Source organism: Zalophus californianus, chromosome 13 (assembly GCF_009762305.2).
Source record: "Zalophus californianus isolate mZalCal1 chromosome 13, mZalCal1.pri.v2, whole genome shotgun sequence".
Classification (NCBI taxonomy): Eukaryota; Metazoa; Chordata; class Mammalia; order Carnivora; family Otariidae; genus Zalophus; species Zalophus californianus.
The window spans coordinates 997,476-1,023,127 of NC_045607.1; the positions used below are offsets into that span (position 1 = coordinate 997,476).

At 62.0% G+C, this 25,652-nt stretch overlaps 3 protein-coding genes across 3 annotated transcripts; 1 reads left to right on the top strand and 2 right to left on the bottom strand.

Annotated features, from left to right (window-relative positions):
• Positions 1 to 23: 23 nt before the first annotated feature.
• CCDC183 (coiled-coil domain containing 183) lies at positions 24 to 8,829 on the bottom strand. Its single transcript, XM_027615946.2, has 14 exons — positions 8,590 to 8,829; positions 7,955 to 8,076; positions 7,428 to 7,505; positions 7,061 to 7,228; positions 6,753 to 6,857; positions 4,806 to 4,928; positions 3,391 to 3,516; positions 3,238 to 3,292; positions 2,605 to 2,705; positions 1,894 to 2,054; positions 1,456 to 1,624; positions 1,259 to 1,369; positions 1,092 to 1,188; positions 24 to 350 (listed from the first exon to the last, which is right to left on the bottom strand). The coding sequence occupies exons 1-14, from the start codon at positions 8,657 to 8,659 to the stop codon at positions 232 to 234; spliced, it is 1,605 nt and encodes a 534-aa protein (XP_027471747.1). The 5' UTR covers positions 8,660 to 8,829; the 3' UTR covers positions 24 to 231.
• A 2,516-nt stretch (positions 8,830 to 11,345) lies between these two features.
• Positions 11,346 to 13,295, bottom strand: TMEM141 (transmembrane protein 141). Its single transcript, XM_027616041.2, has 5 exons — positions 13,150 to 13,295; positions 12,781 to 12,847; positions 12,496 to 12,579; positions 12,113 to 12,220; positions 11,346 to 11,764 (listed from the first exon to the last, which is right to left on the bottom strand). Exons 1-5 carry the CDS (start codon positions 13,201 to 13,203, stop codon positions 11,709 to 11,711), a joined length of 369 nt encoding a protein of 122 aa, XP_027471842.1. The 5' UTR covers positions 13,204 to 13,295; the 3' UTR covers positions 11,346 to 11,708.
• A 6,439-nt stretch (positions 13,296 to 19,734) lies between these two features.
• LCN15 (lipocalin 15) lies at positions 19,735 to 23,928 on the top strand. The gene is given in 9 exon segments (XM_027616030.1): positions 19,735 to 19,776; positions 19,779 to 19,832; positions 20,150 to 20,289; positions 20,365 to 20,435; positions 20,662 to 20,699; positions 20,702 to 20,774; positions 21,799 to 21,900; positions 22,173 to 22,239; positions 23,812 to 23,928. Coding segments are annotated over 8 exon segments (555 nt in total). The 3' UTR covers positions 22,208 to 22,239; positions 23,812 to 23,928.
• The last annotated feature ends 1,724 nt before the right edge of the window (positions 23,929 to 25,652 follow it).

Here is a 25,652-nt window from a genome sequence, read left to right on the forward strand (position 1 = left end):
CCGCTTCCTCGCTGGGCCCACCCCGCCACCCACCCCTCAACCCCGGACCCACACCCAGTATCCCACCTTCCCGCCGACTTCCCCACGTGGTCCCCCCACTGCCGCGGCCCCCCGGGCTCGTGTCTGAGACTCCTGTGTCCCCCCCCGGTGCCCCAGCAGTCCTGGAAAAATGTTTATTTGTTTAACAAAGCGCCGGCCGCGGCGCCGGGCAGGGGCTCCTCCTCCTCGGGGTTACTTTCTCTTCTTCTTGGCCACCTTGAGCCTCCCCTCGATCAGCCGCTGGGCCTGCCGCTTGATCTCGGCCCGCGAGGGGACGTAGCTGTGGTCCACGTCTGCGAACTGGAAGGTTTCTAGAAAGGAGGGCGAGGAGGAGGGGAGCCGCGCGCTGCAGCCCCTCTGCTCCAGCGAGCTTGCTTCCACTCTGCTCTGTTGGCCTGCATTCGTCCCAGGGCCAGGTACTAGCTACTTACTCTTATTTTCTCTATTCCTGGTGCCCTGGCATTTGGGGTCTTACACGCTCGGGGAGAGGCTGCCACTCGCAGGGCTGGCCAGTTCTTAGAGAGGGCAGAAGGCTGGCCGCTGCGAGCCGTCTCTCTTGCACACCAACCCGTCCAGAGCCCACACCCGCGACCCCCTGCTTTATCAAACCCTCACACCAAGCCAATATTCCCCCGCCTAAATCAACCCAGGGCCAGGCACCAGGCAACTGGGAACAGCCCTACACCCCAGGCCCACCAGAATTGTTCAAAAAGCCCATCTGAAGCTGTTTGCCCTGTCCTCCACCCCCGCTTTCCTGCAGAAACCCCAACAAAGGTCTAGGCCATTCCCTCGCTCCTGTCTCACTCCTCGAAGGCGGGGATGCTCCCATATGTCAGGAAATGTAACAGATTCTCCTTCCGATGGCATTAGCCTTTCCGTGTCCTCACTAGGTCACTTCCCTGAATTGAAATCCCATGGGAACAGAGGACACACTCTCTCTGTCCCTGTAGTGCCCCCTGTGCCTCCAGGCTGTCCCGGGCAGACGGAGCCATCCGCCACTCCTCCCCTCCCTGTGGCTGTGTGTGGCCTGGCCCCCAGCCCTGATCCTGTACCTATCATGTCCTCCTCCAGGTCCTCAAGGCTGATCCTGGTGTTCTGCTTCTCCTTCAGAGTCGAGGTCTCCAGGGCATCCCTCACCTTTGTGTCCACCTGCAGGGCACAGGGGACTGTCAGCTCCAGGGGAACGTGGGACGCGTAGGCACACCCAGCCTCCGGCTACCTCCTCGGTGCTGGACAGCATCCGCACTCTGTCAGCCAGGTACAGGAGCTTTGCTTCGCAGTACGCCAGCTTGCTGAACACGTCGAGGCTGTCAGAGAGCGCCACTTCTTTCTGAAGGCCGGGAGAAGGGTCCCGTCTCTCCTCTGGCTTCATCCAGGGACTCTGTGCAGGCGGCTCCCCCCCACCGCACCTGGTACCTGGGCTGTGGGCAGGGCAATGCCAATCAGCCGGATGAAGAGGTTGTCAATGCCTGTCTGGACGGTCAACAGCAGTTTCTGGCTCTTGGTCATGCTGGAGTAGGCCAGCTGCCGTCTGTCTTCCTCCTCTCTCAGCATGTCGTTCATTCTCTTCTCCACGGACTTGAAACTGTTGCGGAGGATGGTGGCACAGGTTCCGGGCTAAGGCGGCCTGAGCCCTGAGCTGAGTGCTGTGCTAGCTTCAGGGGCTCCAGAGTTCAGATAGCTCAGGTGTGGGCACGTGGCACCCCTTGACTAGGCCCCTCCAGCCCACCTGCCAGGTACCCACATGCTTGTTGGCAGCGGACACTCTCAGCTCGAGCTGGGCCCCAGCCCACACGGCTGTGCATGGGGACCAGTCGGGGGGGCCCCCGTGGAAGGCAGAGGCCTGGAGGGTACCTGACGGAGCTGGGCGTCTTGCGGAACTTGAGCATTGCCTCCTCCATCTCCAGCTTCTTCATCAAAGCCTCCAGCTTCGCCCACCGCTCCTCACAGTCCTCCATCTGCAGCTTCAGGTTCTCCTCAGTGTTCCTCTGAGCCAGGAACCGGCCAGCGATGTCCTGGTGGGGCCAGTGTGGGGAGAAGCAGAACTGGTTTCTTCTGGGTCCCTCCCCATGGTCAGGAATGATGCTGACTGTGGCCAGGCACTGGGCGAAGCACTTTAGGTGAGTCAGGGCATGTGACCCACACAACAAGCAGACAGCCCAAGGCAGAAACGAGGGGACCACCCCTGAAAGACTGCCTCGCTTTGAGCCACTTGTCCGAGGATGGACAAGCTTATGTCAGGGCCGAGGATGGGCGCTAAGGCTTACTAATAATAAACCCAGATCGGATTAAACAGAAGGGCTAGGCAGAGGCGGCCTCTCATTGTGGTCCTAGGGGTTTGGGAAGGGACGGGGTTGTAGGTGGAGGTCTCAGCACTTGGGTCCTCGAATCCCAGCAGGCTCGTGCAGCCCCTGGAATGTGACTTGGATATGCTAGAGTGCTCTCTACTTTCAGCCGTGGGGGCTGCAGCTCTGTGTCCCTTCATTCAGTAGGCTCAGCCGGGCCTTGGGCTGGGGCAGGGGCTCCCTGCCTTCCCCCACCCCCAGGAGAGCCAGGGAGCAGTACCCAGAGGTGGGAGCACCGCACAGCCGTCTTCACTTTCTCCACCAAAGCAGTCACGTCTGTCTGGTACTCGATGTCCGCCTTGGAGGTCTCTCTTTTCCTCACTGGGCAGAGCAGAGGGGAAGGGTGGCCAGCATGCAGGAATGGCATGGGAGCTCTGCTCAAGGCCACCAGACACTTCTGTGCATGCCCAGGCATCAGGGGAGACTACCAGAGAGCCGGGCAGGTACCCATCAGAGCTACCTGCACTTTTACCTGGCCTGTCCAGGATGCCCCAGGGCAGCTCCATCCAGAAGCAGCCCGGCATGGGGCCTTTGGGGCGCTTCTCAGAGGCAGCCCAAGGGTCCAGGGGCCCGGACTTATCTCTTCTGAGGAATCACTGGGAGATCGAGCCCTGGGGTGCCAGGGGACAGCGGAGGAGCTGGGGGCTTGGCCACACTCGGCAGTGAGCCCAAGGATGTGGGCTGTGGCTGTTGGCACTGAGCCTCTGCAGGTAGAGCCAGGGAGGGGCAGGTGTCTCCCTCACCCTGGCCACTGCAGGTTGCACCTGGCCTCACAGAGACCTGACTGGGTGGCCTGTGCCTGTGCGGGCCTCCCGGGACCCTGGCTGGGGGTGGCAGAGAGCTGAGTGCTCACCTTTCACAGTTTCTGTACCCATCAGATTGGAGGGGAAGTCCAAGTCCCGCCGGCCCTGATAGGAAAGGGAGGACAAAATGAGCAGCACCCTCTGCTGGGGAGCGGGCCACCCAACGTTCCTTGCGCAGCGGTGGGGGTCCCGCGGGGACTTACCCGGCGATACTTCTCACTGGTTTCCTTCGTGTGGATCTTGTCAATCAGCTTCTTCTGCTGATTGAGCCGGTTCTCCCGAGCCCTGCGTTCCTCGATGAAAGTTGCCTCCCTTTGCCGCATGTTCATCTGGGGACACGGGGGGTGGGGCGCGGTTATGTCTCACCGAGGCCCCCATGGTGCTAAATCCAGCATTCAGTTTCAGTCCCCATCTTCTAGATTTGGGAATAGCATTGGAGGCTCTTGGCTGCGCCCTTCTTCCTAAACTGTGCCTGCCTGCCAGCTTTCACCACCCTTCCCGCCTTCCACCCCCCTCTCTGGACTCCTCCTCCCATATGCTGGGCCTCTGAGGGGCGCCCTGAGGGGTGCCGCCTTCCCCTCTGCCCCTCCTCTGCTGGAGTCGCCCGCCCCAGCTGCAGCCAGGGCTCGGGGACCCCATGTCTCTTTGTAGCCTGGGCTCCCCGCTGCCTTGGCTTGCTCAAGGGGGAGCAATTCCATGTGTCTAAAAAGGAACCTGACATCTTCCCCCAGACCTGGTCTCTTCCCCAGGGTCCTGTTTTGGTGGCTAAACCCATCATCCATCCGCGCCTGGCTATGCTTCCTGGACGCTGCTCTCCCCCTCCCCGTCCACATCTGACACGGCGCTAGACCCCTTTGGTTGACCTTTAGAGACTTCTGGACCCCATTGATGTTTAGGTACCCAGTGCTACCACTGGTCCGTCCCAGGTGACCAGTGTCTGGACTCTGGTTCCCTTGGGTCTCTGCAGCCAGAGCACGCCTGTTTTTGAAATGCAGATCTGATCCCACTGCCCCTATGTCTCCTCCTAGAGCTTCAGGTTGGGTGGGGGGGCCAGGATCTAAGCTCCAATCACCCTGCTTCCTCCACTGGCTAACAGGCTCCTCTGCATCTCTGCTCCAGCCACTTGCACCTCCTTTGGCCTGGTTATGCCCCAGGACCTTTGTTGTCCTTCATCTTCCAGGGTTCGGGCCCCTCCGACCTCCAGAGCCCCACTCAAGCATCGCCCCCCTGAGCAGCTAAGTGCCCCAGGGGGGCCCCACATCATCCACTCCTCTCTCTGCAGCACGGGCCAATGAATGTGTGACATTTCTTCATGGACTACTGGATGGCTTCGTACACTGCCCCCTCGTGAGGATGACACATGCCTGACTTGCAGGCACAGACTGGGTGAAGGGATGGCCCCTGCCTGGGCCAGGCACATTTCCTCCTGTGTCTCCCTCCAGGCTTCCGTGTCTGGTGGGACCCTCTGTGTCCAGGGCCATCATGTGTGAGCAGAGCAGGCTCGTGGGGTAGCTAGTGATTGCAGGCAGTGTGGGTTTGGGGTGTTCCTATGGACCCTGGACCAGACAGGTCTGAGAGGGAGCCCTGTGGGACCCCCAGCCCTGGGGCTTGAACTCACCTTGACCTCATCTGTAATCAACATGGCGTCCTGGGACATGACTGTCATGTCTGACAGTTCTGAGCAGTAGTCGCCCACCAGATTCTGCAGCTTGTCCAGCTCTGTGGGGTATCCTACCAGCTCCTACATTGAATGGGGCAAGAACAGGGGTGCCCGGTGGCTCATTTGGGTAAACGTCTGACTTGTGATTTTGGCTCGGGTCCTGACGTGATATCGAGCCCCATGTTGGGCTCCGTGCTGGGCGTGGAGCCTGCTTAAGATTCTCTCTCTTCTTCCTCTGCACCCCCCCTACCCCCCGTGCATGCTCTTTCTCTAAAATAAATAAACCTTAAAAAAAGAAGGGGCAAGAGCAGAAACTGATGGCCCAGGGGCTATGGGCCAACCAGATGCTGCCCTTCCAGAGTGGACCATCCCTGCCCTCAACTCCTTACCCTGGACTGTGCGAGCCCTGAGGACAGTGATGGGGTGTCCCACTGTGTGAGAGGTGACCGCCACCCAGGGAGCTTGCTCCTGTCTGAAGTGAAGCAGGGAGGCTCAAAACACAGATGTGGGGTCAGAGACTCAGGGCTCAAGGCCAAGGCTGCCCTGACCAGCTGGCTGTGGGAACTTAGGAAAGCCACTTAACCTCTCTGAGTGTCCCCATCTGTTGATAATGGTTCTTTTAGAAGGCAGCTGTCAGAATCTATTCAGAAGGTATAATGAGGTGTTAAGCTCAGAACCAGCTTCATAAATATCCAATATATCTGACTCTTAGTACTTTGCTGTTAATAACTACAATGTAGAATCTTTGCTAGTTTTTTAAAAAAATATAGATGATCATGGGAGTTATTTTTGAAAAATGCGTATGTTCTGGGGGCGCCTGGGTGGCTCAGTCGGTTAAGCATCCCACTCTTGATGTCAGCTCAGGTGTTGATCTTAGGGTCGTGAGTTCAAGCCCTGTGTTGGGCTCCATGATGGGCATGGAGCCTAATTAAGAAAAACAATGTGTATGTTCTGAAAAGAGCATGCCCCTGGAGGGACATAATACTCCCAAATGAAGGGGGGCTGGTCCCAGGAGTGCAGCTGGAGGGGGAAGGGGTGTGAGGAGGCGGGTCCAGGGAGGCAAGGTGGCAGGGCTTCCGTCTGGGTCTCTAGGGACAGGCAGGAGGACCATGGTGCCTGGCTCTGTGGGCTATGGGCTGAACCTGCGGGGCTGTGACTCCAGCCAGGAGGAGCTGCAATGCCTACCCATGCCACCCTCCTCCCAAACCACACTTGCACCTGTCACCTGCCCTCCGGGGCGCCCCCTGTGCCAGCCTCAGGATGAGGGAGTTAGGAGAACTTCCTCACTCTCCCTGCCCCGCCTGCCACAGTGCTCCTCGCAGCACCCCGCAGCCCTCCTGTCTTCTGGTCCTCCTCCCCATGGAGAGACCCTGCCTCCCAGCGGGACCGGGGTCCTCCTCCAGGCCTCATCTCCTGGGGGCAGGGTGGGCGGCTTGGAAGAGGTGGGCAGCAAGCACGGGGTGACCGGCCTGCTCAGAGGTGACTTGCCCTCTATGATGTTAGGGCACTTTCTGTGGGCTCAGGACCCACCTTTTGTCCTCAGAGGCCAGGCAAATGAGAAAGGATGGGGCAAAATAAAAACACTGAACCATCAAATACATGCAAAAAACCCAAACAATTCTGATATATCCCATAATATGCCTTTTTGAAGAAGCAACTAACAAGTTTCCACATACAGGTACATGGTGCCCCTGCTCAGTGGGGCCCAAAGCAGAGGTCTGTCCTTGGGGCACAGTGGCCTGAAGGAGAGTTGCAGCCCCTTCCCTGCGGGGGGCGGGGAGCGTAGCCCTGCCCCGGAGGCTCCTGTCCCCACTGAGATGCACTGCACCTAGGCTGGGGCCTGAGACTCCTGCGCTCACGGCCAGATGGCTTCCCTGGGCTGGGGTGTGGGGTGAGGGGGCTCACTTTCTTCAGATAATCCAGCAGGTCCACGTACAGCAGGTGGATGTTCTGACTTGTGGTGATCTTGACCATGGTCTTTTCAATGTTGTTCTCAAGCTGGCGGATGACCTGGGGGTGGCCCGAGGGCACACAGTGCTTGGGGACAGACCATCGGAATGCCCGCCTGGAGTCTGACCCTGGAGGATGCGCTCTCTTCCAGGGAAGGAGGGACAGAGAGTGTGTGCCTTTCATCTAGCCCCGCCCCAACGGAGCCCCGCCCATCCCAGAGGCCCCGCCCATCCCACGAAGCCAAGCCCCGCCCCGCCCGCCACCTGCAGCATGCGCAGCTCCTCCTTGGTGGCGTCGGGCTGACTCCTCAAGCTGGCCAGCTCCAGCTGCATGCTCTCCAGTTTCTGACCCCGCCGCCGCACCAGGTGAATCAGCACGTTGTGCACGTTCACGCGGTCGAAGACGTACTTTCGCAGCTTCTCCCGCGCCACCTGTGTCGGGGAGGGCACGGCCCGCGCGTGGGTGTGCAGGGGGCAGCGGACCCGAGCGCAGCTGGGCTGGAGGGCGGGACCCCTGGGATCTGGCCCTCGCCCTGCCCGCCACCTGTTCCGCAGCGTCGTTTAGTGGTGGTGGTGGTGGGGGGGTGCCCTGGCTGGGAGAGGCTGAGGGACCCCCCTCCTGCCACCTCACCTCCATGGAGGAGCGGCAGTGCGCCAGCCTCATGGACACGTCCTTCCCGCAAGCCTTGGAAATGGTCCGCTGGTCATCCTGCAGAGCGGCGGTGGCTGAGCTGGGGCCCTGGTCTCTCTGTGTACCCCCAGCCCCCAGTCCCGCCAGGCATTCTCCCCCGGCCTCCTCCACCCTGTGCTGGCCCCATCCGGGTCATCTCAGCTCAGATGCGATGGGAGTCTGAAGGAGAGGGCCCAGTCTCCCCTACATGGCCAGAGAGCCAGAGGGGCCCGTGCTGGAGGGGGCAGCCCCGAAAAGGACCCCAGTCAGGCCCACCCTGCCTGCCAGGCTTTCGCGAGTGACTGGAGCTAGGGGAATAGGTCCTGGGAAGACCCTCCCCAAGATGCCCCCTGGCTCCGGGGGGAGGGGGGGAGAAGAGGAGGTGCCTGCCTTCCACCTGTGTGTGGGACTGTTTCAGCACGTGCATGCCCCCCCCCCCCCCGCCATCCCCAGCCAGGGGTCAGCAGGGAGGGGGCAGGACTGCTCACCTTGTTGGCCAAAACCCAATCTTGGGCTCCGCGTCGGATGTTGCTGCGCAGGAGAGCCAGCATGGTTTTGTTCTTGGCACTCTTCTCCTTTACCGCTTGGATTTGCAGTGCCCGACATTGCTCTGCGGTGGGGGGTGGGGAGCGGAGGGGCAGAGGGCCAGGAGGCCAGGATGTGGGCCAAGGGCTGGCGGGATTCCTGAACTGGGGAGGCTCCACACCAGGGAGGCCCAAGGTGGGGTGGGCACGAGAATGCTGCCTCCACAGCCATGGTCCTTCCTCCCACCTCCTAAGGCTCACTGGCTTCAGTGCTCAACAGTGCCGATGTGGATGGCTCTGCTGGGCAGTGGGGAGGGTGAGGTGGCAGCCAGAGATGGGCACATCCTGGGATCCCTTCCAGACCCACTGGCCAGGGAAGCAGGTGGGTCCTTGCCTGTCCCCTCTGGCTTTGGGGCTCACTGTGCTCGCAAATCTCCTTGAAGCCCCCTGCACGGCCTCCCCTTTGGTCCCTTCTCTTAGATCTGTTGAGCGGGGTGGCCACTAGTCCGTGTTTGCCCTGGACTGGCCCTGTGGTTAAATCTGAAATCCCCTGAGCCCAGAAAGTGGCCAGGCGGGCTGGAACCTGGGGGTGGGCTCACCTTGGAGCCGAGTGATTGTCTTCAGCTCCTGGATCTGCTCGTCCACATCTGCCTCACTGCGCATCTTCATGGTAGCCCTCAGGGTCCTCCAGGGACCCTCTGCATTCCCGCCCTCCCTGTGCTGGGCCTGCTCAGCAGAACTGCATGCACTTCAGATTGTCCCCGGAATCTTGGCCCATTGTGATGAGGGCCGAGGTTCTTGATGTCCAGTTGAGGGAACCCTGGAGATCCTGGCCCGCCCTGCCCCCACCCCCTGCCCCCAGTCAGCCTTGGGGTTGTCCCCTGGTTGCATGAGTCTTAGGCTGCTCTGTGCTCAGGAGCACTGCCAGGGTGGAGGCGCCCTCCACAGGGCCACGGTGATTTGGGGTGGTTTGACAGTGTACCCCACACCAGCCCCCTGTACCCTCCCCATCCCCTCCACACCCCCAGGCTGTCTTCCACTGAGCCCCCTAAAACTTCCAATCTCTGCCTTATGGGATCGCCATTCCCTCACCCCACCCCAAGCGCAGACTCTGCACCCTGGGTGACCTGGCTTGTGAGGCCCCGTCTCTCCCTGCCCTTCGCCTGCTGCCTGGAGCCGTCCTGCTCCGCCTCCACTTCCCTGGGGGAGTTCCTGGGTCTAGTTTTAGGTGTCACTTACTCCAGGCGGGGTCATCCCCGGCCCACGCTGCCCTTGGAGTTGTGTGCCTCAACCTGACAGCCTGGGATCCCAGGGTGCATACCAGCTAGGTTACTGTTTCTGGCCACGCTGCCTGAATTGGCTGGGGCTGCCATAACAGAGTGCCTGCCACATCCCACGTGGCTGGAACAGTGGGAATTTATCGTCTCGTATCCTGGAGGGCGGGAGTCTGAGATCGAGGTGCAGCCATTGGACAGGGGCCAATGGACAGGGGCTGCCCCCCACTCAGGAAAACTGCCCAGGCCTGGCCTCATCCCCAGGCCCGGAGGTACCTGTGCCTCTCCCCTGTGGCTGGGGCATCCAGGTGAGCTAGAACCTCCCACAGGTCACACGACACAGTAGCCCATGGGATCTGTCTCTGAAGCCATGTCCACTCCGAGGCCCGTGCACCACCTAGGACGTCAGTGTTCTGACCAGCGACCTCAACTGATGCCCTCTCTCCCCCAGGAGACCTGGCCAGGCCCCAGGCTCATCCCCTTCCGCTTCAGAGGCCACCTGAGTCCCGTATCCCAGACTCTCCACCATCACGCAGACCCTCGGCCTTCCCCACCCTCTCTCAGGCCCCCTGCCCCGCCTCGCCCTGCCCAGTAAGTTGCACTGGTGCCTGCCAAGAGCCAAGGTCCCCATCAGCCAGGCAGGGCTGGCTCCTCCTGAGCTAGGAGACGGCTGTCTTCTTGCTGTGTCCCCGCAAGGTTGTCCCTCTGTGCGTGTCTGTGTTCTCCTCTCAGAAGGACACGGGCCAGACTGGATCAGGGCTCCCTCTCGTTTTCCTGTAATCATTTCTTTCAAGGCCTTGTCTCCAAATACAGTCATATGCTAAGGTCCTGGGTGTTAGGGCTGTGACATGTAAATTTGGGGACACACAGTTCGTAACCATGGCTGTCACCCATATGCTGCCTAAGACCTCACACAGACCTTTTAGCTTTCCTGGTCATTGCCAGTTTTTTAAAAAGTGAGTCTAATCCCATTTAAAACTCCAAGTTCACCTTCTGCCGTCGCTCTGAGACCTCAGGGGTTTGGCAGGACCAGTCACAGGCATGGTCCTCCCCTGTTCTCCCTGGGCCTCAGGCAAAGCCTGCTCACTGTCCCTCAGTATGGGTGCTCCCTTCTTGCTCAGATATACAACCCTTGAATTTTGGCGGGCCACGCGGCTGCCCTGAACAAGGCTGTCTTCCTAGGCACCTTGGCACTGGGTGTACCACATGACTGAGTTTTGGCCAGTGGAATGTAAGCACAAGTGGTGAGTGAACTGTCTTCCTCCCTAGTGACTGGGAGGAAGACGCGATGGCTGGAGCTGGCACGGCTGCGTGGAACCATGAGGTGCATCAGGAATAGAGGCCATGACGACAGGGGCAGACTGAATGGAGCCTGGGTCCTTGACCACCTGTCAGCCCCGGATCACCCACTTGGACTATTACATGAAAGTAAACCCCAACCCCAGCTCGCTCATGCCATGGTTATCTTGGGCTTCCTGTCATTTTGCCTTCCCACTAACCGATTCCCTGGTGCACAGTAGGTGCTCAATATTCTTCTGAATGACTGGCTAGGCCAAGAGGTGCAGGAGTTTAGCTGGGGCTGGAGCAGCGTGGCCCTGTGTTGTGTACCTTCGGTGTGACTGGGAGGGCAGCTGTACAGGATGATGGATTTACCCAGCTGTTATGTAACATATCCCTGCTTCTCCCTCGGTCGGGTAGTTGGGGCGTGTAGTCCTGTGGACAGAACTCCAGTAAACTAGCTCTGGCCTCCCTCCACCGACCCTCACCTCCTCCTTCCTTGGTGCGAAGTGACTTAACCTGATAGGTGTGTTTGGAATGGTAGGCGGGTAGGCATGGCCACTTCCTGTGCCTTGTCTCTTGGGGGCCAGGTGCTAACTGGCTGCACACCTTCGGCTTTGCTCCCCCGTGGCTAGATGTGTGGAAGCAGACCCCATGTGGGAAGGCCTGTGGAACCGTCTGATTCTGGGGCTGTTAGGAGCTGCCCCAGCAGGTGCCCCAGTGTCAGTGTATGGTGCTAAGGTGACATTTGTCTCTCATCTTCTTACTGCTTTGATGTGCTTCCCAGTTGTTTTCGAACTCAGTTGGGAAAACGCAAGGTATTTATTTATCCAGCAACCCCAGCAGCAGCTGTCCCCTCTGACTGCGGGGGACGCCAGGGTCAGACAGGGAGTGTCAGAGCACCAGGGCATGCAGAAGTCCCTTCCACCAAGTGCCCAGGGCCTCTCTGATCCTTTCCAGCTCTCAGTGTCCACCATGTTTCTCACTGCCCTCTGGGAGACCAACCACTGCAGAGACAGCCCCTCTGGCCTGACCTGGGCAGGAGAAAGGTTTGCACAAGGTTGGCAGACCTGGCCATGCATGTGTGCAGGGGACACCGTTGGGTCACCTTAGGGTGTGTGTGTTGGGGGGCGAGGCTGAGGTGAGGAGGCCCTGAGGGCTATGTTCTAGAAGTTTCCGGCCCCAGGTCTTCTGCGCCCCAGCTGGAGCTCTCCTAGCTGATCTGTAGGAAGCAGAGGGAGACAGTGGAATCACAGCCTAAGCTGCTCACCAGGCCTCTACTAAGAAGGACGCAGGCCTGATGTGAGTCAGCTTGGTGCCTGGCCACTCTTCTTGGGGGGGTCCACACTCCTGATTCTGCACCCCCCCATCCCAGGGCCACCCAACCCCTCCTGCACATGGGGCTCAGGAAGGTCTGGCTGTTGCATGCCACCCACTCCCGCCCCTCCAGGATGGACAGGCCACAGGGGAGAGGCCCTGTCCAGCCTACACCTTGAGCCCTGGGCTTCCCTGCCTAAACCTCTGGCCCTGGAGCCTCAGACCCTGCTTCCCGCTGCCCCCGGACTCTCACCTGTGCCCCTGTCTTTGGGGAGCTGCCCCGTCTCCAGGAAGAGCCAAAGGTTGCTGCATCTGTGTGATTCCACTCGGGTCACCCAGTAGCTGGCCACTGAGCCTGTGACTGGGGAGTGGGGTGCAGGGGCCAGTGGGCTGTGGGCCTGGGCCTCTGCACTTCTCAGGGAAAGGGGGCCTGGGCCCAGGCTGCTTCTGGGCAGATGGTGGTGGTGGGCTTGGCAGGACTCCCAGGGAGAACTAGGACCCCATCCCAGGAGGTAGGGATGCTGGGACCACAGCTTCCCCACCCCTAGCGGGAACCTGCCCCTGCTGAAGAGCCAGCATCACCTCTGGCAACTCAGGTGCATGTTAAGGCCGGAGGTACAGGCCCTGGGTACCCACCCACGGCCACCAGCACGCTCCACTGGAAGTGGTACGGAAACTTCCTCCGAATGAACATCTGCAGGCCGAAGGTTGCACCGGTGCCTGCCAAGAGCCAAGGTCCCCATCAGCCAGCCTGTCCACGAGGCTGGCGGGGGACCCACCTGGGCGCCCTCTGAGCGCCCGCAGCCCCGGTGAGGCTCCCAGCATCTGAGAACAGGCGGCCCGACGCCACCTGCTGGGGACTCAGGGTGAGACAGGAGGGTGAGGTCTCTCCAGACCCCAGGACTTCTGGACCCAGCCTACCTGTGACAAAGGTGAAGATGCCCTTCACGAAGGCCTTCGACTGGCACGCGGCGTACTCCCCCAGTCCCTGGGATGGGGTAGGAGTGAAGGCTCAGTTCCCGTCCCGCTTCTTTCCCAGGCCCTCCCGTCCCTCCTTCGGGCACACTCTGGCCGTAAGGAAGGGGACCACTCATCGGGAGGCCCTGGGGGCTTGGACACATCGCACCTGCCTCCATGTCCACCCAGGTTGCACCGATCCCCGTAACAGGAGGGTCCCCCCTCTCTCGGTCCCTCTTCCCTGAGAAGGGTAACCCCCCTCCGAGCCCGCAGCCGCCCCGCTCAGGTCAGCTTCTGAGGCCCGGGGCCCGCGTCCCAGGCCAGCCTTCTCACCGGGTGCTTGGCGGCCACGGTGTCGTCCACCCGGGACAGACCCAGGTTGACCATGGCTAGCAGGTCACCCGGTGCGAACAGGGAGCGGAGCCTGCGCAGGACGTGCGGAGGGGCGGGGGCGAACAGGGAGCGGAGCCTGCGCAGGACGTGCGGAGGGGCGGGGGCGAACAGGGAGCGGAGCCTGCGCAGAACGTGCGGAGGGGCGGGTGCGAGCAGGGAGCGGAGCCTGCGCAGGAGGGGCGGGTGCGAGCAGGGGGCGGGGCCTGCGCAGGAGGGGCGGGTGCGAGCAGGGAGCGGAGCCTGCGCAGGAGGGGCGGGGGCGAGCAGGGAGCGGAGCCTGCGCAGGACGTGCGGAGGGGCGGGTGCGAGCAGGGGGCGGAGCCTGCGCAGGAGGGGCGGGTGCGAGCAGGGGGCGGGGCCTGCGCAGGAGGGGCGGGGGCGAGCAGGGAGCGGGGCCTGCGCAGGAGGGGCGGGGGCGAGCAGGGAGCGGAGCCTGCGCAGGAGGGGCGGGTGCGAGCAGGGGGCGGGGCCTGCGCAGGAGGGGCGGGTGCGAGCAGGGGGCGGGGCCTGCGCAGGAGGGGCGGGTGCGAGCAGGGGGCGGGGCCTGCGCAGGAGGGGCGGGTGCGAGCAGGGGGCGGGGCCTGCGCAGGAGGGGCGGGTGCGAGCAGGGGGCGGAGCCTGCGCAGGAGGGGCGGGTGCGAGCAGGGGGCGGGGCCTGCGCAGGAGGGGCGGGGGCGAGCAGGGAGCGGAGCCTGCGCAGGAGGGGCGGGGGCGAGCAGGGAGCGGAGCCTGCGCAGGAGGGGCGGGTGCGAGCAGGGGGCGGGGCCTGCGCAGGAGGGGCGGGTGCGAGCAGGGGGCGGGGCCTGCGCAGGAGGGGCGGGTGCGAGCAGGGGGCGGGGCCTGCGCAGGAGGGGCGGGTGCGAGCAGGGGGCGGGGCCTGCGCAGGAGGGGCGGGTGCGAGCAGGGGGCGGGGCCTGCGCAGGAGGGGCGGGTGCGAGCAGGGGGCGGGGCCTGCGCAGGAGGGGCAGAGGAGCGGGGACGAGCAGGCAGGAGGGGCGAGGCGAGGCGGGGCAGGGGGCCTGAGAGAGGGTGGGGAAGGCCGAGGGTCTGCGTGATGGTGGAGAGTCTGGGATACGGGACTCAGGTGGCCTCTGAAGTGGAAGGGGATGAGCCTGGGGCCTGGCCAGGTCTCCTGGGGGAGAGAGGGCATCAGTTGAGGTCGCTGGTCAGAACACTGACGTCCTAGGTGGTGCACGGGCCTCGGAGTGGACATGGCTTCAGAGACAGATCCCATGGGCTACTGTGTCGTGTGACCTGTGGGAGGTTCTAGCTCACCTGGATGCCCCAGCCACAGGGGAGAGGCACAGGTACCTCTGGGCCTGGGGATGAGGCCAGGCCTGGGCAGTTTTCCTGAGTGGGGGGCAGCCCCTGTCCAAAGGCCAAGGCTAAGCATTCTGGGTGGGGCCAGACCCCTCCTTTGAGGCTCTGGCCCTACACTAAAGGATAGTGACCTTAAAAATAAAAGTTATTGGGGCGCCTGGGTGGCTCAGATGGTTAAGCGTCTGCCTTCAGCTCAGGTCATGGGGATCGAGCCCCGCGTCGGCCTCCCTGCTCGGCGGGAAGCCCGATTCTCACTCTCCCTCTACTGTTCCCTGTGCTTGTGCTCTCTCACTCTCTCTGTCAAATAAATAAATAAAATCTTTGAAAAAATAAAAATAAAAGTTATTTTACCAGGAACTATGAGTTTATTGGGGAATAGCAGAGAATTGCAATTCGGGACATGCAAGCTACAGCAAAACCACGGACGAGTCCAACAAACGAAGGGAAGAAACATCACGGAGAAGAAGGAAGTGGGGGGGGTTGTTCTGAATCCAAGCCTGTTGGAGAGAAGCAAGAGATCCGGGTGATGACCTGCAGGGGGTCGATTTCTTGTAGGAGGGACGGTGCACATCTTTCCCTGGTGGGGCCTGGGGCTGATGATTCCTCCTGTCGTTGACGCTGCGTGATCTGGCTCCCCCGAAGGCCAGGAGAGCCAGGGCAAACTTGGAGGATGTCGCCTTGTCCTGAGCCCCCAGGCCCACTGTCTTCATTTCTGCACACCACAGGGGAGAGGGGGCTGCGGGCCAGTGTCCTTCCCCAGCACCCCAAGGAGGCCATCCTGTGCTGTCCACGCTCCATTTGCCAGGATGAGCTGCTTCTGCTTTTCCCACCACCTGCCTCCTGCACGCCTAGAGGGTGTGCGTGTGCGTGACCTGACGCATCTGAGCCAGCCCTCTTACCTGGACAGGGCCCAGGAGGCAAGAGGCAGAGGAGAGACACGAGGGTCTGGAGAGCAGGCCACCCCATTTCTCCATGCATGCTGCTCCCCGGTGCCAGGTCTGGGTCCCCCACAGCGGCCTGCTCGCTAATGAGTTGGGGTCAGCCCGCTCCTGCCTGGCTGTGCCCTGTCCAGGAGAGCGGGCACCCATTCCTCACAGCTCAGTTTTTCTCCATGAGAAGGGGACCCACGGCAAGTGCAGACACCCCACTTCCTCCCCCTCGGCCATCTGGGCCAATCTGCGTGCCAGCGCCCTTCTCCAACACACGGCGCCCCTCCCCACCGCACCCCCCCACCCCGCCCCGGGTCCTTCTGAGATCAGAGTCACATCGCAGGCAGTTGGATACATGGCTGCCCTGCTGGCCCAGGTAAGCGCTGAGGACTGAGGACACCATCCCCTCCCTTCCTTCCCCACCCCTCCCAACCCCCTCCTTCCCTGCTTGCCCCCTCCCCCCTCCCCTCTCTCACTCCTCCCCATCTCTCTCCCCCTCCCCTCTTCCTTCCCCCTCTCCTCCTTCCTCCCCTCCCTCCAGCCCTCCCCTCCCCTGCCCCACCTCCCTCTTCTCCCTCCTTCCTCTTCCTTATTCTTGGTGTGGCTGCCCCAACAAAACTGGAGGCCCAGCACACGGGAGAACCCCAAAGCCTGAAGCAGGGCAGCTGCCAGTCATCCAGAGGCCAACTGGAGGCAGGAAGTGTGGTCCTTGGTCCTAGAGGCCACCACCTGAGCCCTGCAAGTGCCCACATGACTGAGTGCTCTCGGGCCGGCCATTAGGCGCATGACACACGACCCCAGGACCCCATGTCCTGGCCGCCCTTCACACTGGAGCTGGGGTAGGGTCGCCGTGGCCTGCAGCCCGTGGTCAGGGTGCTGATGCTAACTGAGGGGTAGGAGCCCCCATGAAGCCCACTGCAGAGGTGCCCAGCCCTGGCCCATTTCCTGGAGGGCACAGAGGGCACATGCAAATTAGGAGAAAGTGGACAGTGTGTTTGCAGAGCAGCTACCCAGACATGGGTGGGATGCGGGGGACCCTGAGGGCCGGGGCAGGAACCTAGAGCTTAGAGCAGCAGAGCTGAGCACCCCAGGTCAGAGGGTCGGGAGGAGGACCTGTTCTAGCATGTAGAGGGGTGACTGTGTAGGTGAGGCTCCCCAGGGACTAGAGGGGGGGACCTGGCCAGCACAAAGTAACCTTGATTCCCCTCCCAGCTCCTGCTGGGCCCCCCTGGGGCGGAGCCCAACTGGGCAGGGGGCTAGGGGGCCCTTGACGTCATCCACGCAGTTTGAGGTCCCTCCGTGGTCAGCAGGGTGGAGGCTCGGAAGACCTGGAGATTCTTTCTCCTCCCCCGAGGACAGGGGTCTGGGGTTAGGAAGCTCCCTGGAGGCAGGAACCTGACCAGAGACGGGGCCTGGGGGAGACGGTCAGCAGCTCTGACCAACCTAAACCGGTGAGAGTTTACTGGAAGGGTACTGGGGCTCCTGGACTTGCAGGAAGCTGGAGAACCAAGAGAGTGGGAACGGGGGCAGCTCTGGGGGTCTGGTGAACAGGAACAGAACAAGAACCTCCAAGGGGAAGTGTTGGGTCTGAGCCATGCTGGGGTACTAGCTCCAACCAGCCCCTGAGTCCTAGCCACCTCCTCGAGGCTCAGACCCCAGGGCAGGCCATGGGGGCTGCCGGGCAAGGGGGCAGCCCCCCACACCTGTGCCCCTTGGCCTTCACAGCGTGATGCTGGGAGGGGGTGAGGCAGGGAAGCCAGACAAGGCTCCAGGCCTGAGTGCCTGCTGCAGCCGTGGGCAAGGCAGGCAATGCCACCCACACAAGCCCTGGGCCGCAGACGTGGTGGCATGGTACAGAGGCCCCGGGTTTTAGGGGACCTGCGGGCCAAAGCGGCTTTCCTCCCTCATTTATCCACAGCTATGAACGGAGCACCTTCTGCAGCCGGAGCTGGGGAGTCAGAAGCCAACAGGCCACGTTACAGCTCCTGTTGTCCCCGAATTCATAGTGTGTGGAGCAGAGACAATAAATAAACCCAGGAGAAAATGCGGATTAAGCTCAAAGCCTGGAGGAAAGAGACGGGGGTGGGGTATAGGCCGGGGTTTGAGGACGGCTGCTTGGAGGAGGCAGAGGCCACAAGCTGCCCAGGGACCAGCAGGCTCCGGGCTGGTGCCGGAAGGGCACAGGGCCAGGGGGCTGGGTTTTATCCTCCGTGCTGTGATGACTCCGGGGAATTTTAAGCAGGGGTGCATCAGATTTATGCCCACTGTGTGGCCGAGGACAGAGGGAGCCAACGGGTGGCCGGGCTGCATTGAAGACGGTCAGGGACGGGCTGGTGGCGGGGGTGTCTTCCGTGGGTTGAGGGGTTGCCCTGCACCTGGGAGGCTCCTCGGGGGGGTCTGCAGGTTGTTGTCTGTCCCTTGCTCCTTGCTGAGCCTTGGTCCTGTGGTTGGTGTGGGCGTCTGTCCTGCCCCCACACTTTTCCTTGGAGCTCTGGCCTTGGAGTGGGGTGGGGAGGACTCGGCACTCCTTTGGCCTTCCTGTCCCCAACCCAAGAGGTGCGTTTGGGGGAAGATTTCATAGGTATTTGTAGCTTGTACATATGCGTTTTAAACAGCGAGGTCTAATTTGCACACAGCAGAACTCACTTTTTGCTGTCAGCTCTGCGAGTTTATAGACAGATGCAGGCCCTGCCACCGCCGGGCAGTTTCCTGTTCCTGGGGACTGGCCTATTCTGGAAGGTTCTAGAAAGGAATCCCCATCTGCAGTCTTCCTGAAAAGCCCTCTCTCACTCAGGAATGCATCCGGCATTTGTCTAAGCGTGTTACCTGAGTGGATGGTTTGTTCTTTCCACGCCCTCCTGCCACGGAGGGCCCGTCATCCTGGTAGCCACGGGAGACACTTGGTGGCTTCTGCTTTTTGGTGGTGGTGTGTAGAGCCCTCCAAACACCCACTCGCAAGGTTCGCCAAAGTTTTCATTTCTGTCGTGTGAACACCGAGGTGTGCGATCGTCATATTGTCCAGGAAATGAGTGTGTCCCTTTCTGAGAATCGGCCACACGCTGGCAACCCGGCAGCGAGTCCTTGCTGGATGGCGACTGGCCGCTCCCAGAGCTGCGGTGTGTCTCAAAGCGGCTTCGCCTTACGTGTCCCCTGACTCACGGACACATGTTCACGTGTTTATTTTCCATCTGGACGTCGTCTTGGGTGAAGTGGCTTTTCAATCTGTTGCCTGATTTTGTTTTTTTTTTTTAACTTGGGTTGCTTGTTTTTCTTATCATTGCATCTTGAGAGTTCTTTATAGATTCAGGATTTAAGTCCTTTATCAGATGCGTGTTCTGTAAATATTTTCAAGTCCCAGTGACTCTGGGACCTGGCCAGAGCTGGGATCCCCTGAAACCCAGAGCAGGAGGCACTCAGAAGCCCTCTGCTTCTCCCCTCCTTCCCTGCTGGGGGACGTGGGTCTTTCTCTGACCCTGTAGGCCCTTCCAATCTGGAGTACTCAACAGTGCACGCCTTCCCTGGGATGCCCGCCCCCGATCAGAGGCCACCAGGAGGTCCTCCAGGGGAGTCTCTCTTGCTCTGTCTGCGTGCACATGAGAGGTCACTCGGGAGGCCTTGCCAGTGACCCCCACCAGCCCGTGGCGCCTCCCTGGCGACACTCAGGGCTGCACACTTATGCAACTGCTGATAAGGTGGTTGTGATGCCAAAATCCACCCTAAGTGGCGGCTCAGCTCCGCCCTCCAGACGGGCCCGCTGGAGGCTCAGTTGGTGGCTGTGGAGGGGGTGGTGGGGTCCAGAGTGAGGGGCACCCCGGCCTCTGATGTCCCCTCTGTCATGGCTGGGCTGGCCAGTGGTGACTCCACTCCTGTCAGGGGGGAGTGAGTGAGGCTTTGGGGGCCCAGACCCTGAGTAGGGGCCTGCTGGCTACAGCACCCCCAAGCGCCCTGGGCCCCCAGCCCCAGCAGTCTGGAGGTGGATGGAGGCCAAGGTGAGGTCTCTGCTTGGTCCTTGGGGACTGGCTGGCAGGTCTGGATCGGGAGAGGTGAGAGGTGAGAGCCCGCCTCTCTGGAGCCCTCCAGGAAATGACCCCTGGGGCTGGTGGGGGACCTTGGGTGATTGTGCGGGACAATGGACAAAGAGGGCTGAGTTTCCAGAGCCAAGTGCCTTCTGCTGCCCGACTGCTCCTTGGTGGAGCCCAGCGGCTGGGCTGGGCTATAAAGGCTGGCCTCCTGGGCTTCGGATTCAGGTGCCAGGGGCTGGAGAGCAGGCATGGCAATGAAGTGTGTCCTGCTGGGCCAGGTCCTGGTGCTGCTCTGGGTGTGTCCCTGGCTTGGGCTGAGGTCCTGGTGCAGCCCGATTCTGATGCTAAGAAGGTAACAGAGGCCCCTGTGCTGTGTTGCAGGTGGGCGTGGGGCCTGAGCCCCACGGGAAATGCTAGCACCATGGGGTAACAGTGCGCTGTCCTCGGACCCTTGGACCCTCTCTCCATTTAATCCTGAAACAACTAACCCATTTTACGGTTGGGGGAACCGAGGTCATGCAACCCACCCAGGTAGGTCGCAGAACAGGGGCTCAGGGCAAGAGATGGGCACAGAAACCCCCAGCCGTGTGGTTCCAGACAAGCCTGTGTGGCCATGTGGCTTTGTGGCCCTGGTCCCAGGGCAAAGCCAGCCACTGAGCTGCTTTGCAGTTCTCAGGCCTCTGGTACGTGGCCTCCATGGTCTCCAACTGCAAGGTCTTCCTGGGCAAGAAGGACCACCTGCTGATGTCCACCAGGGCCATCAAGGCCATGGCGGGGGGCAACCTCAGTGTCCACATGGAGTTCCCTCGGTGAGTGTGGTGGGCTGGGGGTGGGGGTAGGCTGGACCAGCAGCTGAGAGTGAGTCCCGGGCCGTGCACCCCCAGGGCTGATGGCTGTCACCAGGTGGATGCTGAGTACCTGAGGGTGGGCTCTGAGGGCCACTTCAGAGTCCCAGGTAGGTCCTGCTTTACTTGCCGGGACCCCTGACACAGTTTCTCCATGGGATGACATGGACTGTCCTTCTACCTGGGACCACCCCCTATCACCATCTCCTGCCCCTCCCCCCCTTCCCGCCACCTTTTGCCCTTCCCTTGAGCCCCGAAGCAGAGGACAAGTGTGGGTGGGGTCAGTGTCTGGGCCCTGGACACTTCTCCATGGCTGGCTGGCCCCCTCCTCTGCAGCCCTGGGCTACCTGGATGTGCGCATCGTGGACACAGACTATATAGCTCCTTCGCCGCGGTCTATATCTACAAGGAGCTGGAGGGAGCGCTCAGCACCGTGGTGCAGCTCCACAGTGAGGGCACACAGCTGCCCGCCCTCCCTACTCGGGCCCCCACTGGTCACCGCCCACCTGGCCCTCTCCTCCCCACCTGGGCCCTGCCCCACCTTCTCTGTCGCCCCCCAGCCCCACCCCTCAGGATCTGCCTTCCCACATCGATCACCCCCAACTTCAAGCCAAGAAGGACCAGACAGGGGTGGCAGGACCCCCCAGCTCTTCGGATGGGTAGGAGTCAGCTCGAGGGGCCTCTGAGGGCCAGGCACTTGGGCTGAAGCCCATGCAGCTTTCAGGCCTCCTGAGGGTGGGGACCCACTGCCTGAGAGCCTAAGTGGGGGCTGAGGTCCTATTTTGCTTTAATTTCCCAGGGCTTTGGCAGAGCGGGCCAGGGGCTCCTCAAGATACGGAGGTTGGGGTGAGGGCTGGACACTGGTTTTGGCCTGAGGGGTGGGGGCCCAGGGGGACATGGCCCTGGGGAAGAGCCAGGCCATCCCAATCTCCCAGATCCCCCCTGTGAATTAGGAAAGGACACCCTTCTGGGTGGCTTCCAGTTCCCATTGATCCCCCAGCCAGGCAGGCACTTTGGTGCAGTGCACAACCTGTCCCATCTTGGGTGGTAGACCTGCTGTCAACTCTCAAGGAAGAGCACTGAGGCCAGGAGAGCTCTGCGCCCCCCTCCACCTCTGAGAGCCCCAGGAGACCTCCGCCCCCCTCCCCTCCCCTCTGAGAGCCCCAGGAGACCTCCGCCCCCCTCCCCTCCCCTCTGAGAGCCCCAGGAGACCTCTGCCCCCCTCCCCTCCCCTCTGTGAGCCCCAGGAGACCTCCGCCCCCTCCCCTCACCTCTGTGAGCCCCAGGAGACCTCCGCCCCCTCCCCTCACCTCTGTGAGCCCCAGGAGACCTCTGCCCCCCCTCCCCTCACCTCTGTGAGCCCCAGGAGACCTCCGCCCCCTCCCCTCACCTCTGTGAGCCCCAGGAGACCTCTGCCCCCCTCCCCTCTCCTCTGAGAGCCACAGAGCTCACAGGGGCCCTCCTCTGCCCCAGGCCGGACCCAGGAAGCAAGTCCCCAAGCTGTGAAGATCTTCCGGGACTTCTGCCCCACCGTAGGGCTCCTGGACGACGTGATGGTCATGGTGCCCAAGTCAGGTACACAGGCCCCTTCCCGACTCCTGGGAGTGAGCCAGATGAGGTGGCGTCTCTTGTAAGGGTGGGTTGGCAGGCCCTCCAGCCGCTGCTGCCCACAACCCCCTCTTTCCCCCAAGACACACTAAGGAAGAGGTTTTGGGCCACCAGGAAGGGAGAGTCTTTCAGTGGGTGGGGCTGTTTGAGGGCCCAGGGCACCCAGGGGTCGGGCTGCAGGAAGCTGTGGGCATCCCGGCCAGCTCAGCCTCTCGCAAGGACTATCTTCCTTCCCACAGATATGTGCTCCTCTGGGGGCAAGGAGGCTCCCTGACACCTGCCGAGACCCACCTTGGCCCTTCCCAGGTAGGAGGGAGGCAGGGTGGCTCCCCCATCCTGGTCCCCAGGGCAGGTGTGGGCAGCCCCTGGCCACCTGCCCTGTCTGCCGTGCACCCTGCCTCCCACGATCCCACTCCCCACACCCTCCACGCAGCTGCCTGGCCGTCCACTTTCACGATTCAGGCCTCAGCTTACATGCTACCTCTTCCAGGAAGCCTCCTCTGATTTCCTAGGGCTGCCTTAATAAATTACCACATATGACAGAAGTGTACTCCCCACAGTTCTGGCGGCCAGAGGCCCAAAGTCAAGCAGTGGGCCGGGCTGCTTCCTTCTGGAGGCTCGAGGGCAGAATCTCGGGCTCTCCCAGCTTCTGCGGGTGCTGGCGTCCCTTGGCGTCCCTTGGCTTGTGGACCCACCCCACTCCCTCTGCCTCGATGGTCACACGGCTGTCCTCCTCTGCGTGTGTTCAAATGTCTCTCTTCTTACGAGGACACCAGTCACGGGGGCCGGGCCCACCCTACATCCCTCATCTCCATCCTTAACTCGTCACGTCCACAAAGACCCTGTCTTCAAGTAAGGTCCCGTTCTGAGGACCTGGGTGGACCTGAATTTTGGGGGACGCTGTCAATCCAGTGTGTGCTGTGTGTCCCACAGCCTGACTCCCCCCCTGGGGTGCTGGGCCTTGGAACTGAGTACTTGGTCTCCCCCAGAGGGTCCCATGAGGTGGGAACTGCCACCTTGTGGATCACTGCTGTCACAGGGCTGGGTCCCCGTGAGCCCTTGGGACATGGAAGCGGGTGGGCTCTTGGGGACACCTTCTCCCAAGTACATGCCAGGAAACTGTCCAGCCCCTTATGGAGTTCACAGTGAATAGTTTGGGAACCCACATAAAACAATAAAGAACAGAAGTGTCAGAGGCAGCCCTGTGGCCCCTCCTGGCAGGCCTGTGTTTGTGTGGTGGGGCTCCTTCCTCACCCTGCGGGGAGTGTGCCTGGCACCCCTCCTGGTATCACGCCCGGCACCCCTCCCGGCACCCCACGCGGCACCCCTCCCGGCACCCCTCCCGGCACCTCCCCAGCACCCCTCCTGGCACCCCACCCGGCACCCCACCCGGCATCACACCCGCCACCCCTCCCGGCACCCCTCCCGGCACCCCGCCCGGCACCCCGCCTGGCACCCCGCCCGGCATCCTGCTCTCCCTGGCTGTGCTGGCTAGTCACCCAGTGGGGCGTTTGGGCTGTTTAGACTTCTCATGGGTCTAGAAGATGCTGCCAGCCTCCTGGCCCTGTCTGCACCACACAGGCAGTTGTCTTAGGTGGGAGGAGAGGGGGCAGGGATGTGTCAGATCACCCTCCGGAAGGTTCTACCTTTGGAGAGTATGAGCACCAGCTTCTTGCTGTGTGCTCTGCCCCAACTTTCAGGGTAAAGCGCCCCAAGTTGACCCCCTCTCAGGTGCTGAGTCTGGGGGTTTTGCTGTGCTGTAGTGGCCCCTGGTGTGCCTGGGGGGGCACCCTGCTGTGGATGGGGGCAGCTAGAGGCTCTGAGGAGTGTTTGTTGAGAGTGGGCGCATGGAGTGACCGTGCCTTTCCTGTCTGGCAGGGTGAGCTGGACCAGCAGACCTTGTCGTCCCGAGTTGTCCAGACCCACCATCCTCCTGGGTCACCCCCTCTTCGTCATCCCCAGACCTCCCTCTTCCACTCAATAAACATATTCTGCAGTCTAGAGGCCCCTCACTTCTTTGCAGAGGCCCTTGGGGAAGGCACAGTGAGCCCTGTCTTGATCCAGGACTCCTGGGGAAACTGAGGCAGGGAAGTGGGCCTGCAGGAGACACTGACCACTGGGCACCGGAGGCTCCAGTCCAGTGTGGCATCCTTAAGGGGCTGTACCCATAGGCAGTGTCTAATGCCACTGTCCTGTCGCCCATGGGTTCACAGCACCTTCAGGGAGCCAGGGTGCCCTGTGAAGACCAGGCTTGCTGCTGGGGCTCCGCTGGGCATGCACAGACCCCTGGCTGCAGGAGCTCGGGGCACAGCAACATGGGGGCTTCGAAGCAGGGTCGTGGGGGTGTTCTCTCCTGCCGCTGGGGTGACCTTGACCTTTGGCATGTCATATGCTCCACAGTGGACCCCTGGATACACACAGTGAGCTTGCTGCATTCTTTATTCGGGAAACTGAGGCATACAGAAGTTGGTGACTTGCCCACAAGGGGCCAGGCTGAGGTTCAGGCCCAGTGGTCAGGCTCCAGGGCCTGGGCTCCCTGCGGACCCTCTATGAGATGTTGGTGGGGAAGAGAGCCCTCCCTGGGGGCCTCTGGCCACTGCCGTTCTTCTCCTGGTAGGAGCTCTGCATGTCCAGGTTATGTCCAGGGCACACACTTCAAAGGGCCGGGCGTAGGGTGGGGCAGGAAGGTGGTGGGGGTCCTGCTTCATTGCTCATGGGTGTCCAGCAGCCTTCCCAGGGCTGGAGCCAGAGGCAATCAGCCAGATCAGATGAGGGGCGTCTGTCCTTGCCCTGGTCACCCAGAGACATCGTCCCCCATGCTTCCTGTCCTCCCTCTGCTGCCTGGCTAAGCACATCCCTGGGGGGGGGGGGAGCCTCTCTCATCAGCCCAGGCTGCAAGCAGCCTGGGGCCCAGACCAGCCAGTCCTCAGCTTCCTTGAGGGGCCCCTGCTGTTCTTGCTGTGTGGTGGCCCCCTCGGCCTCTGACGGGCTGGCCAGCTCTGGGCCTCCCTGTCCTGGCCTGACCTTTCCCCCCGTGCCTGACCCTAAACTGACAGCCTTTGTGGGAGGGCAGTGCAGCACCCAGGATCCGAGGTGGCCAGTCCCCCTGGTGGGGGGAGCTCCCCTTTAGCTGACCAAGCCTGGAGCCGTTGCAGGGTGCACTTTTCTGGCTCTGAAGCTGGGAAGGTTGCCTCTTACTGGTCAAGACCCAGGGATGCTGATCTGGGCAGGAGCTGCTCTGGGCACCCTCAGACCCCTCCTGGCCACATGGCACCTGTCCCCCTGCTTTGTGGCCATTACAGATGGGAAACCAAGGCTCACAGCTTGCCCTGAGCTGCACAGCTGGCCGGGCCAGGGCTGCTGTCCCCGAAGCCCAGCTGCTCTTGCCGTGCTTATTGTCGGGATAAAATCTGTCGCGGGGGGGGCCCAGCTGGGGAAGAGCCGGCTCTGGCCTCCCACCACCCTGGCTCATGTCCTGGCTGTGTGCATCAGGTCGGTGGGTCAGGAAGACAGGGCCCCTCTCAGGCTGGCCTTCTGGGCTGTGGGTCGTACCCGGCTGTGTGTGGGAGGCCTGAGTGAGTCCAGGGGAGGTCGGGCATGGGGCCTGGCCTGGGGGCGGGGCTGGGTATGGTCACGGTGGACGGGGACATGGGCCACAGGAAGGTGGCTCCCCAGTGTGCGCAGAGGTCCCTGACATGTGGCCCCCACCTCTGTCTCCC